Source organism: Danio rerio, chromosome 2 (assembly GCF_052040795.2).
Source record: "Danio rerio strain M-AB ecotype USA chromosome 2, GRCz13ab, whole genome shotgun sequence".
NCBI classification, from domain to species: domain Eukaryota; kingdom Metazoa; phylum Chordata; class Actinopteri; order Cypriniformes; family Danionidae; genus Danio; species Danio rerio.
The window spans coordinates 39,438,338-39,450,935 of NC_141022.1; the positions used below are offsets into that span (position 1 = coordinate 39,438,338).

Here is a 12,598-nt window from a genome sequence, read left to right on the forward strand (position 1 = left end):
TCTTAGACTTGATGACTTCCACTGCAGCTTGGAGTTTCATCTCAAACCTATGCCTTTATTTAATTAGTTTTAGTCAAATATGCCTACTGAGAAGATTCTCCAGATGATTTTCTGTCTGTGAATTACTGCACAACTGCAGAGGGTTTTTGTATTGAAGTTTTTCATTGTGTCTGGACTACCACAGTGATACATTCATTATTAGGCGCTGTACAAAATCTCACAGCACTGTTTTATTAGTTTAAAAATGCTATCAAGAGATTTAAATTAATGTCTGATGGAAAGGCTGAGCCATTACATGGTCAATTTTCCCAGTTCTGTTGTTTCTGATTTGAAGGCTTTCGTTTCAGACACTTGTTTGTATCTGTAAGGAGCAGATGTGACTTCAGCATGATGATAGACCAGCAACTGGAAATGTCTGCGAAAATACACCAAACTGGATATTTTCAACTGGATATTTGACATCAATCTCAATATGAGACTATAATGCATTTCTCCAGATCTAAGGACATTTTTCATGGGCAAAGGATATTGTCTGAGGGTTGAATGAAGTGTGCCGACCCACTAACTTTCGGAGCTCCCATCCGTCTCACGGTCAATCCAAGTAAGTAATTCAGCTTTCATTGTTACTATAATGTTATTTTCCAACTCATGCACTTGATTTTGTGTAAAGATGATGTTTGGTCTGATAGTTGAGGTTGACAGGGCACAGTTAGGTTAGTTTGTCAGTCCTAAAGCTGCTGTAGGTTCAGGAGTGTTTTTGTAGGGGTTACGCTAGACGTGCATTTTCAGCTACTGATCCTTTAACATTCGGCAAACCGATCACCCTCACGGTAATACCAAGTAAGTACTGCTTTTAAATTCTTACATGCAAAACACCAACAATTGTGCTATAGAAAATAGTGTAATTCCAACCTCTGTAGTTTGAAACAGTCACTTATTTGCTTAGTAGTTGTTTGTGCGGTACTATTGCAAGCTTGTGATCATAGTATGGTAAAGAAAATGTTTGATCAGTTAATTTTGATAGATGTTTTGTAAGGCTGTACGTAAATTTGCAACTACAGATGGTTTATAAGTTTTAAGACTGTTACTCAATGGTCTGACAAAACAAAAATCGACATCACTCTCATGTGTTCACGATTATTCTAATGGAGGATGAAGGATAAAATTGATTTGAAATGTTTACTGTATGTTGGTTAGATAGATTCAAGTTGCAGAAATAGAACAGGGTATTAGTTTAAAAAATAAAGGTGCTTTATTGTCATCGATGGTTCCGTGAAGAACCCTTAACATTCCTTTCCATTCAATTCATTGTGAAAATGTTCTTCACACTATAAAAAAGTTTTTTATTTAAACAAATTTGAAGAACATATCAATTAAGCTTCTTTAGGGAACCAAACTGCATGATTCTTCTGTTATCATCACTGCAAAAATAATCTATAAAGACTGTGATGACTGTGCAGTTTTGCCAACGAACTCATGAAATCTGTTTATTTTTATTTAAATATGGTGGCTAAATGTGTTTCAGTCAGTTCACTGATGTCTGTGAATCAAATTTCTTAATTGAATCTGTTTATGAAGCGTTTGCTGAAAGGTTATTTGCAGAACCCAAAACGGCTCTTTTATTGCATCACTGTGAAAACAAAAAACCTAAACCAAAAAAAAAAAAAGTAAAAAAAAACTCTGACTATCATAAGCTTATTTTGTAAATAAGTCTTGCATATTTGAAGAAAGCGTTGTTTTGCAAAGGAACTCATGAAATCTTTTTTTTTTTTCTTTGTTTAGAAGAGACAGTGAATTCTCCTCCGGCATTTTTGTCTGTCTTGTCCCCTATAAAGGGCCATGGATCTGATATTTGTGTGGCCGCCGGATTCTTTCCTCAACAAAAGACAATGATTTTGACTTCAGAAGATGGAAATACTGTTAATCAAGAAACCAGTAATGCAGTCCTGTCCTTGTCAAGCAAAAACTACTATTATGTTGGATCTTCAGAAAAAAAAATCCAAGAATGCGTAATGGATGGAAAAACAGCAAAGGCAGACAAAATAGATGAACCTTCTGGCAATCCTGTTGAAGGTTTGTAAATTTGACAATTGCCATTTACAATATTAATATTGTTTTATATAATAATATATATATATATAGAATAATAATTATATATATATATATATATATATATATATATATATATATATATATATATATATTATATACTATACACACACATATATATATATATATATATATATATATATATATATATATATATATATATATATATATATATATATATGTGTGTGTGTGTGTGTGTGTGTGTGTGTATGTATATATATATATATATATATATATGTGTGTGTGTGTGTATTTATATGTATATATATATATATATATATATATATATATATATATATATATATATATATATATATATATATATATATATATATATATATATATATATATATATGTGTGTGTGTGTGTGTGTGTATGTATATATATATATAAATATATATATATATATATATATATATATATATATATATATATATATATATATATATATATATATATATATAATTTAAATGTATGTATGTATGTATGTACAGTATGTATGTATATTATGTGTGTGTGTGTATTACCGTAGCTTTCTAACCAATTCTTATTTTACAGACAATCCAAAAAAAACGGCTACACTTGAATGTCACACAAATACTACCACCCCACCATCCACAAATAATGGTTAGTGATAAAATACATTATGTTCTACAAAAATATATTGTATTAGTTAGGTTATTTACATTATGCTATGCAAGTTTAATTAGTTTATTGTTCACCTTTTTCATTTTTTTTTCCAGATGATCCAAAAACAAACTCAATGACGCTTCTTGTGATAGGTCTGAGAATTCTGCTGGCTAAATGTGTTGCAGTCAATGTAATGTTGTCTATAAAGGCATTTTTGTTTTAAACTTTTAGTTCATTTAATCAAATTTCTTAATTGAATCTTAAAGAAATTTGGTTAAAGTGTCAGTGTTTATTGAACTTACATGCAATGAAAAATACAAATTGTTAGTTTAGAATGTAGACACAATGTATACTGGAAAATCTTCAGTCAAAATGTTGACTGTGAGATATGTATATTGCTTTGCTATATTATATAATTTCAGCTTTTGTTACAGGCAGTGCATGCTAGTATATTGTTTTAATATTATATATATATTTTCTTTTTTTCATAGAAGTATCAAAATGTTTATCATAATCTGGTTGTTATTGATTACTATTTTACTTTTGATATTGAGGCTCTGATCTTTGTAATCAATAAATGCATGTTTCTTATTAAAATACCTTCATTCAAAATATTTGTTTGTGTGAGCATGTCTTAACCATCATTTCAACAGCACATTTGTGCTCTCTGCAAACTCTAACCACACTTAAAGATAAAGATCATCTGCTCGCTTCAGTTTCCAAGAAATACTGTTTTTCCCCTCCAGTGTCTCTGACAGAAAGAGAAAAGAACAGCTGTAAACAGTCCTACAGTTCCTGCCTTGTAATTAATTACTCAAAACTATTATTTACATTTATTTCAATCCTTTACAAAGTTCTTGATCGAATCATAATTTTACAGATTATAGTGGTACAGTGGTTACTGAAGCTCTCCAATCCTTCTAAAGTATTTTGTAATAAATTCCTAAAGTTTATTTAAAAATGTATTGAATAAATATTTTGTATGTATATAAAATATAATATATTTACACAGGCATGTAATGTATAATTACCAAATTGCTTAATCATATTTAATGTTGCATAACAAATGGTGTATTTAAATAAATTCTAAAGCAGGGTGTATATGTTTTTGAGAATTGATCACAAATTTGATTTTCCGTAAAAGCTTGTCATGATCTTTCTGGGAGATTTTAAAACAATAATATTACTTTCAGATTAATTGGTTTAAATATTATTTATATATATATTTATATATTATTTATTTATTTATATATATATATAGATTTATTCCGATGTGGCGACTCAGGATTAATAAAGGGACAAAGCCGACAAGAAACTGAATGAATGAATGAATATATATATATAAACTCCACACAGAAACGCCAACTGAGCCGAAGATCGAACCAGTGACCTTCTTGCTTTGAGGCGAACGTGCTACCCACTGCGCCACTGTGTCGACATATATAATCAACCATATAATCAATATATATATTGATTGTCAATCTTTATTGTCATTTTTATGCAATGCCTAATTATCCTAACTTGCCTAATTAATCTAGTTAAACCTTTAAATTGCACTTTAAGCGGAATAGTATCTTCTCAAAATAATTTCTTGGACCACTTTTCTATGTTTATTGTCCTGTATGTTTACTGTACAAACTGATTAAAATAGAGCATGATACTCATATAATGGGATAGTTGATCTCATAATTTCTCATAATCAAGCACTTCTAATCTTTTATGATTTTTTTCCCCCATTAAACCTGAATCAAGATATTCTGAGGAATGTTGGGAAACAACAGCTATTGACGTCCATAGTATGAATAAAAAATACTTAAGAAGTCAGTGGCATTTTTTGCCACAAATATTTTTGTTCGACAGAAGAAAGAAACTCAGTTTTGGAACCAGTGGAGGATGAGTAAATGATGACAAAATTTTCAATTGAGGATTAACTATCCCTTTAAGACAGATGCCTTTGAATCCTTGGCCCCACCAGAAGAAAAATGATTGGGAAGGATTGGGCAATGCCTTTAACAGAGATTCTCATTTCTATTTTAATGTAACTTTTTGTTAGTTTGTTTTATTGTTGAGCTAAAAAAAAAACAGCTAACTGAAATTAAATGTTTCAATTAAATGTACATGAATCATAAAAAAATACATACTGCCATTTAACGAAAAGGGGACAAAGCAGAAGACAAATCAAGGCAAAGGCAGGCTCAGCATGACTAGTGTATTAGAATTTTAAAAGGTTTTTTAATGGTTTTATTGAAGTTCGTTAAAATAATATACATAAAAATTGATTGCATTAGTAAATACAGTTAAAGCATTTTTTTAATATTATGAAATAAATTATGAAACTACCCCTGGCAACTTTAATGTACGTTTTGCTATTTTTTCTGTCGACCCTCAATCAAGCTTGAATTTTGGTCTTTTATAAGAAAAGGCACCCCTGCTTTAGGAGTATGAAGTATGGGGTGCTGCACTCTTGTGGCCGTTTGTGTGTTTCAGCCATAGACATCTAGCCTACTATAACAGAAAGCTTTTTATAATATGTATGTGCTTTCAGCTTTCCATTAGGGCTTGAGTGGCCTCTAGTGGCTGCATGAAGCGACATCAAATATTCTCTCTACCTCAGTTTTTGTTTTGTGCTTGTTTTGTGTGAATGTACTAGGTTTAAATAATCTGTCGTTGGCCCGAGTGGATTAGGGTGTTAGTCCGGCCTGCTTTGCTTCATGTCCCGGTTTAAACCTGCTTTTATAGTTTTGACTTTTTCAACTACAAAATACCCTAAATCTAATCATTGCTGTATATAAGTAGCACATTTGATTCAGTAACTGACTACAACGTTTGCTAATGCTTAACTTTCCATCCAACATAATAAGACACCAAACCAAAGTGTTTTGGTAGCGTACAAACGTTAAATTAGATGTTAAATGTCTTTAAAGTAGGACATCTGGTTTAAAAGGTTGTCAATGTTTACAAAAATGAAGAGCAATAAATAGACCATGCGTCACGTTAAAACTAGGCCAGTAGAACACCGCTGTCTATATCACCGCTGAAGAGGTGAGTTACTATTTTTCTCTTATTTTGGGGTATTTTCTTCACAGTAAAATGTTCTGCTGTGCAAGTGTTAGTTCATTTGTCTGCTTTGGAATGATGTTTGAGCAAAAAAATGAGCTGTGATGGAAAACTCATCCCTTAATACACTGTTTCTTACAGATGAAGTGTAGAAATGTCCCAGGATCTCAAATCAGTATCGAGCTGGGACTCTAAGGTAAGGATTTAAACAGTTTGTTTGTGTATCTTTATATGTTTCACTAAATATAAATATCATATTTGTTTTTTACATGACATTCAATGACACTGCTGTCAGGGATTTTTCTGCAGTAAATTATGGCTTTTCATTTTATAATTATGTGTTTAAGGTTAAATCCGAAATAAAAAGAGAAAAAAACTTTATTATGATGTAGAAAGATTTTTTTTTTTTACATTTTATTTAACCTTTAAGTAACAAACAGGCTTCCATTGTTAAACAAATAACATTATATCCGAGCAGCATATAATTATAAGCATATAATGAACAAAATAGTACAAAAAAATAATAACATAAATAAAACATTAAATCACAAATGAAAATATGTTTAGGGGGTCAATCCATATAAGTTGAGAGAACTTTAAGACACTTTTAGGGTGCTTTTAAATGTTTTATGGATTTAAATCTCATTAAAACTATCATCTTTATCTCTGTCTTGTGGGACAAGGTTTTATGTCTGGGAATGAAGCACTGTGGTCATCCGGTTCGAACTTCAAGCTTTTAATGGGATCTGGAACCAAGTTAAATGTGCAGCAAAGTAAGTGTTATTTTTAATAGCTCTTCTTTTTGCTTTTTGAACACAAAAATTATGATTTTAAAATGTGTTTTCTTTTTTTCATTAAATAAGTGAATGAGTTAAACCTCCCTTCTGATAACTTACAAATTAGTATATTTTTCAACCTTAGTTTGCACATGTAAATATTGGCCAGTTTTGGGAGTTTGAGGTAAAAAAAAAAAAAAAGAAAGTTTTTTGACACCATTTTAGTGTTGTGTGAATGACCAGGGAATCAATAAGATAATCTTTGCCACTAGCACAAAACTTTTAGTGGAATCAGGGAGATGTATTATTTTTCTTTATTACTGTAATACAAGAACATGACATTTATGCATTTCAGTAGTATAACTTAATTTTAATATAGTTAACACATTTAAAAAAACTGGTCACTTCTCCTTTGAAAGCATAAAAAAGAGAAAGTATAAACAGCATTGTGTTGTCATCAGATTGTATATTATTTGCAAATGCAAAGTTTGACTAACGTAATGACTTATTATCATTATTTTTACATTTATTTTAAAAGCTATTTCAGTTCTAGAACACCCAGGGAGATTATTAGAAAACATTTCTGAAAAAAAATCAGTATGAGCCTTTAAATGTTATAAAGAGCTGCTCTTTGTGTAGAGAGGTTTTTGTGAAGTAGTTTAGCATCGTGAGAATGCTATCGGAGTTAGCCAGGTCATATTTGGCCATGGTTCCAGGCTCATTGTGAACACAAGTAAGTTATTATTAGGTGTTTATCTAAATACTTCTGAATACAGAGGTTTCTAAATAGCAGTTTGTGTGATTTTAATTAAAAAGTGCAATCTTAGTATCTTTTGTAAAAAAATGTGCAATCATTTAGCATTGACGTTAACAGACCAAACTGGATAGCTAATTTGAAAGTCTAGTATTTAGTTACTTTTCAACTAAATCCAATTTAAGCCTAAATTAAGTTTTAACTAAATGTCATTCACTGCTCAATACAATAAAATAAATTCATTTGTATTTATTTTTACTACCAAAAATCGTGTTCTGTTGCTCGACACTTTTGCAGGGAGTTTCTGTTATAGCGTATAACTTTGTGTGACTAGAGGCAATGACAAGCTTATTTTTGCAAAAGGAATGAAACTAATTGTGGAATCAGGTAAGTTTAAGATTTTTCTGCTTTTAAGAAATGCTTGTGTAATATGATATATGTGAAGATATAAGCAATTTGTAAACTGTACTTATGTTAGATTAAACTTCAGTATAATCTAACATATGTTTTTGATTTGCTAGTTTGGAGACATATTTTAAAAATCTCTTCAAAATGTGTTTAACTTAAACATTTATGTATGTTTTTATTATTTCTATATACAAATTATGAATACTTTATTAGAAGTTTATGTTAAATTGTATTTATTTTTAAAACCAAAATTTAGTGACACATTTGGATTTTTTATTTTTGGAGTGATAAATCATCTTATATATGAAACAAAGCATAGTAACTTTTCTTGAAAAACTAATTTTTCCAATTAGCTTAAAAGAGTAAATGAGCAGTGAAATGTGGTGCACAGGTTTATGTATGTGTGTGTAGCCATGTGTGAATACTGGCAGCCTTGGAAAGATAATCTTTGGTCAAGGAACTAAACTTTTCATCCATTCAAGTAAGTTTGCTCTTCAGAGTTGTATTTTATTTTATTTTAAACTGGACTGAAAAAAAAAAAAAAAAGCAAAGTTGCAGGTAGGTTTATTTCTCTTTTTATGAATTTTAAAAGGTGTGTATATTTCTGCGTTGTTTTTACTTTGTAACATTTGTTGTATAGTACATTGTTTTAAAAAAAATGTTCTGAATGGATCAAACATTTTTTTTGTTAAAAGAAGATACATGAAGTCTTAAAAAATTGTGTGCTTAATCCAAGCTGTTATTTAGGAATAAATATATTACTAATACTTTTTGAGAGGAACATTTTTCTATATCAAATTAACTTAGTACATTAGTAAATTAGTACAGTAAATGAGTACAGTAAAGGATATTGTAGTGAGATAATCTGCTGTGTGAATGTTGGTGCTGGCAATAAGCTGATTTTTGCTCAAGGAACCAGTCTTATCATTGAATCAAGTAAGTAAGAGATGTAAAATGATCCCTGTTGCTGAAACAGAAGATAAAATGTAAGAAAAATAGACTAAATATGTGGATATAGATTGGTATGAATTATAGCATTATCAAGGCTATAATCATGTGTTAAAAGAACCTTGTTTCACAATTTAACAATATATTTAAAATGATTTGATCAATGAATATAAAAAAATAAAACTAAAATAGCCAGTATAGGAGTCAATGTGACTATAAAGTTACTTTTACCTCTTTGCAGTGACGAGTAGTGTTTAGAGTATTTGATACAGGTTGTAGTGCTGTGTGGATGCAAATACTAACAAGATGATTTTTAGCAGTGGAACAAAGCTGTTTGTTGAACCAGGCAAGTATTTTTGTTTAATGCAGACACTTGTCCTACTGCTTGAAGTTTCTTGGGTTTAGTGATAGAAATTTTTGGCTGTAACGGGTAAAGATAGTAAATATTTAACTTAACTGGGTCAGGAAGAATTACTAATTTAATTAATTTCATTTAGCTATAAAGGACTTTTTTCATATGTGTACAAAACAAAAAAAAAGGATAAAATAAATTTAAAATTTCAAAAAAATCAAATGAAATTAAGGTATATCATTAATTTGCTCTGTGTTAAAGGTCAATCTTTACAGTAAAGTCAGGTTAGATAAACATAATTCAAAATTGAAACCAAAAAAAGTAATTAAGACATACAGTACACTGAATATTGATGGTTGATGTTTGTTGAAATTAATTCAAAATGAGCTGAAACAACACAATTCTTGAGTTTTGTTTTTGTGGGAGAACTTAATCATTTTACGTTTAGTCCACTTAAGTTAGTAAAAATGAATAAGTTAACTTAATTCCTTCTTGTTGTCCAAACACAAATTCATTGTGTGGAACCCAGCATTGTTTTACAGTGTAGTTTATACATCTGGTTTGTTGATGCCATAAAAGTTGTATTTGTTTCTGCACAAAGCACTGTGTGTCTGGTAGTGGAGCCGCAGGGAAGATTATTTTTGGAAAAGGAGTGAAACTCTCTGTAAATTCAGGTATAAATATATTTTCTAATACCCTTAACACAAAATGACTGTGTCACACATTTAAACAATTTAGCATTGTGTGAAGCTGTTGGAAATGTCTATTTGCTGAACGTATGAATTAAGTTTTATTAAGCATCTAGATAACTATGCTGGTAAATAACATTGTGTATTTTGGTATTGACATAAGATTCAAACCCAATGCTTTTGTAAAAAAAAAAAAAAAAAAGAAAGAAAAAAAAACCTTAAAGCTCAATGATTTCTAAATATAGATTTAGTTGTGATTTAGTGTTGTAGATTGATCCTTTTCAAATGTTAATTTGATAATTTCTTTCTTGTTGTTCTTAATATACATAAAAAACATCTATAAAAGTATAACAGTGCATGTGTTTTAAATTAGTCATTGTTTTCTAATTCCATCCTTAGTTATTTAACATTTATAAAATAAATATGAGAGCCAGTTCTTCAGGTCGATATGTGAATGGGGTATTTGGTATAGGCTGTAGCTCTGTGTGAATACAGGGAATTATAAGATTATATTTGGTGGCGGAACAAAACTCATCGTCGAACAAGGCAAGTACAGCAAAAGTTGTAAACCATAATATAAAACATCGCTTTATATAATATACATGTATGCGTTTATTTTAGTCATGTGCTAAGAGCATATTTCTCAATTAAATCACTATTTTTTTATGTAGCACATGCACTGCAATGGGAAAATACAAGAATTAACAAGCATTAAAACATGATCTTATTTGACCTCATTAATTATTTATTATCTACTCATTCTTGCAGATTAAAGAGAAAAATAGGACATTTAAAAAATTGTTTTACACTGTAGGGAGTTTTTGCTAAAGACAAAATTAATGTGTGACTAGCGGTGACTTTGCATATTTTGGCTCTGGAACTAAACTTACAGTTGAAATGGGTAAGCACTTTCTATAGATGTATGATTATTGTTCAAAAAGCTATACAATGAACAAAATGCTGAAGGTTTTACTTGGATGCAACTTTTACTCCAAAATTGTTAGTACATTACAATTATATATATTACAAATAATTGAGAGTAACACATAACTAAACATTAATATTAGAAGTGCAAAGACTTGTAAAAAGACTTATCATTTTTATTTGCAACTTTGAAAAGTAATTTTACAGTGTGTTGCAGGACTTTTTTTGACACTGCTTAATCACCTACATATTTATTGTGATTTTAATAATATACCACATTTACCAGTCCTTATAAATATCCTTATAGATTACATAGTCTTAGGGTTTTTGTTTTGTGCTCTGACATTGTGTGTCTACTGGAATGGCATCAAAGATCTTGTTTGGAACAGGAACAAAACTGATAATCCAAAGCAGTAAGTTGATATAGATCACTGATGTTTACATTTCTTTATCATGTCTTCCTAATTCCCTAGTTTAGAAATTGAGTATTTTAAATACAAATATAGTTAGATTACAAGAGAACAAAAGGTGGCTTGTGATGAGTTATTGTTGAGGTATTTAATTATGTGTGACTACCGGTGAATTGAAGATAATATTTGGGAGAGGCACTAAAATAACTGTCCATGCGAGTAAGATTTTTAAAAAAATTATCTTCCCTGTTTACTTTACGTAAATAGTTAAATGATGTTTATTCAGTAGCGCTGTAGACTTTAGGAGACACAAATTTTTAAGGTTTCTACAGAAAAGTAAATAGATAATTTCTCCTGAATAAGTAGCATGTTTTTGTGTGGTGATTTAACTGTGTGTGACTTATACTGGAGCACAGAAACTGATATTCGGAACGGGCACAAAGCTCACTGTAAATGCAGGTAAATTATTATTATTATTATTACAACTATTATTATTATTTCGATATCATAGAGCAATTGTAAACGCTCTAAATAAATGCATAAAGATTCAATTCAAACAAGAATTATCGTTTTTCCTATATACTATTATAACCAGGGTTGTTATAGTACAAAATATGAAATTTGCATATAGTTTGGTTGTTTTGCTAAAAACAAACACTAAAATAGAAATAAATGAAAGCAAAATAGATTTTAAAAAACTGCAAAATTACTAAAAAATTACTGAAGTAAAAAATAGCAAATCTAAAAATAAACAATAAATTAATACTATTCATAGTATCTTAGTAATACTAAAATAACATTAGTTTGTATTTGCACCATTATTAATAATGCAATATTTATGCTGTAGTTACTTTGAACGAAAGCATCCGCTAAATGACTAATGTAAATATGTAAAGTTGGAGATAGATTTAAAAAATAGGTAAAACATGTGAGAATTTACATTAGTACAGTATTAGCAATGCATCGCAAATAAATTGAAATAATAAGTATAATTGTGAATATTTAAAAACCAGTATTATGAAAAGTTAACTGTGTTGACCATGCAGTATTCACAAGTGTGCTGTTGTCAGTTATAGTTATGATGCTTTACATTGTGTGACTGATGGATATGGAAAAGTGATCTTTGCTTCTGGCTCAAAACTTCACATTAGTACAAGTGAGTTCAGAATCACACACATTTTCCTTTGTTAATACTGTTATTAAAATAATTACTTTACCCTGTAAAATGGTCCGTGGCATTAATGTGGTTTTAGAAAATTAATTCCTGAAATATGAGATAATAACAGGCCATAAAAATAAAGCAGAAACATACTTTTAAATATGTGAAAGCTGTTTAATTAAACAGTAGTTTTGTGATTGTTGTGTTAGAGGGTTTTGGTTATGTGTTGTCGTGATGTGTGTCTACTGGAGGAGGTTATAAGTTGATTTTTGGATCAGGAACACGATTGATAATCGACGCAAGTAAGTTTAATAATTTTAGTAGTACTTTGAAATAGCGTGTACATTTTGTTTCTTATCATATTTGCGTACAGAGCCATTGT

At 29.7% G+C, this 12,598-nt stretch overlaps 1 protein-coding gene across 1 annotated transcript; it reads left to right on the forward strand.

Annotated features, from left to right (window-relative positions):
• Positions 1–752: 752 nt before the first annotated feature.
• Positions 753–3,353, forward strand: trdc (T-cell receptor delta constant). Its single transcript, XM_087241103.1, has 4 exons — positions 753–840; positions 1,783–2,073; positions 2,668–2,736; positions 2,853–3,353. The coding sequence occupies exons 2-4, from the start codon at positions 1,890–1,892 to the stop codon at positions 2,960–2,962; spliced, it is 363 nt and encodes a 120-aa protein (XP_087097229.1). The 5' UTR covers positions 753–840; positions 1,783–1,889; the 3' UTR covers positions 2,963–3,353.
• The last annotated feature ends 9,245 nt before the right edge of the window (positions 3,354–12,598 follow it).

Coding starts and splice junctions, on each gene's coding strand:
- trdc (XM_087241103.1), top strand. CDS start 1,890: ATGATTTTGACTTCAGAAGATGGAAATACTGTTAATCAAGAAACCAGT. Junction 2,074..2,667: donor TTCTGGCAATCCTGTTGAAG/GTTTGTAAATTT, acceptor CTTATTTTACAG/ACAATCCAAAAAAAACGGCT. Junction 2,737..2,852: donor CCCACCATCCACAAATAATG/GTTAGTGATAAA, acceptor TTTTTTTTCCAG/ATGATCCAAAAACAAACTCA.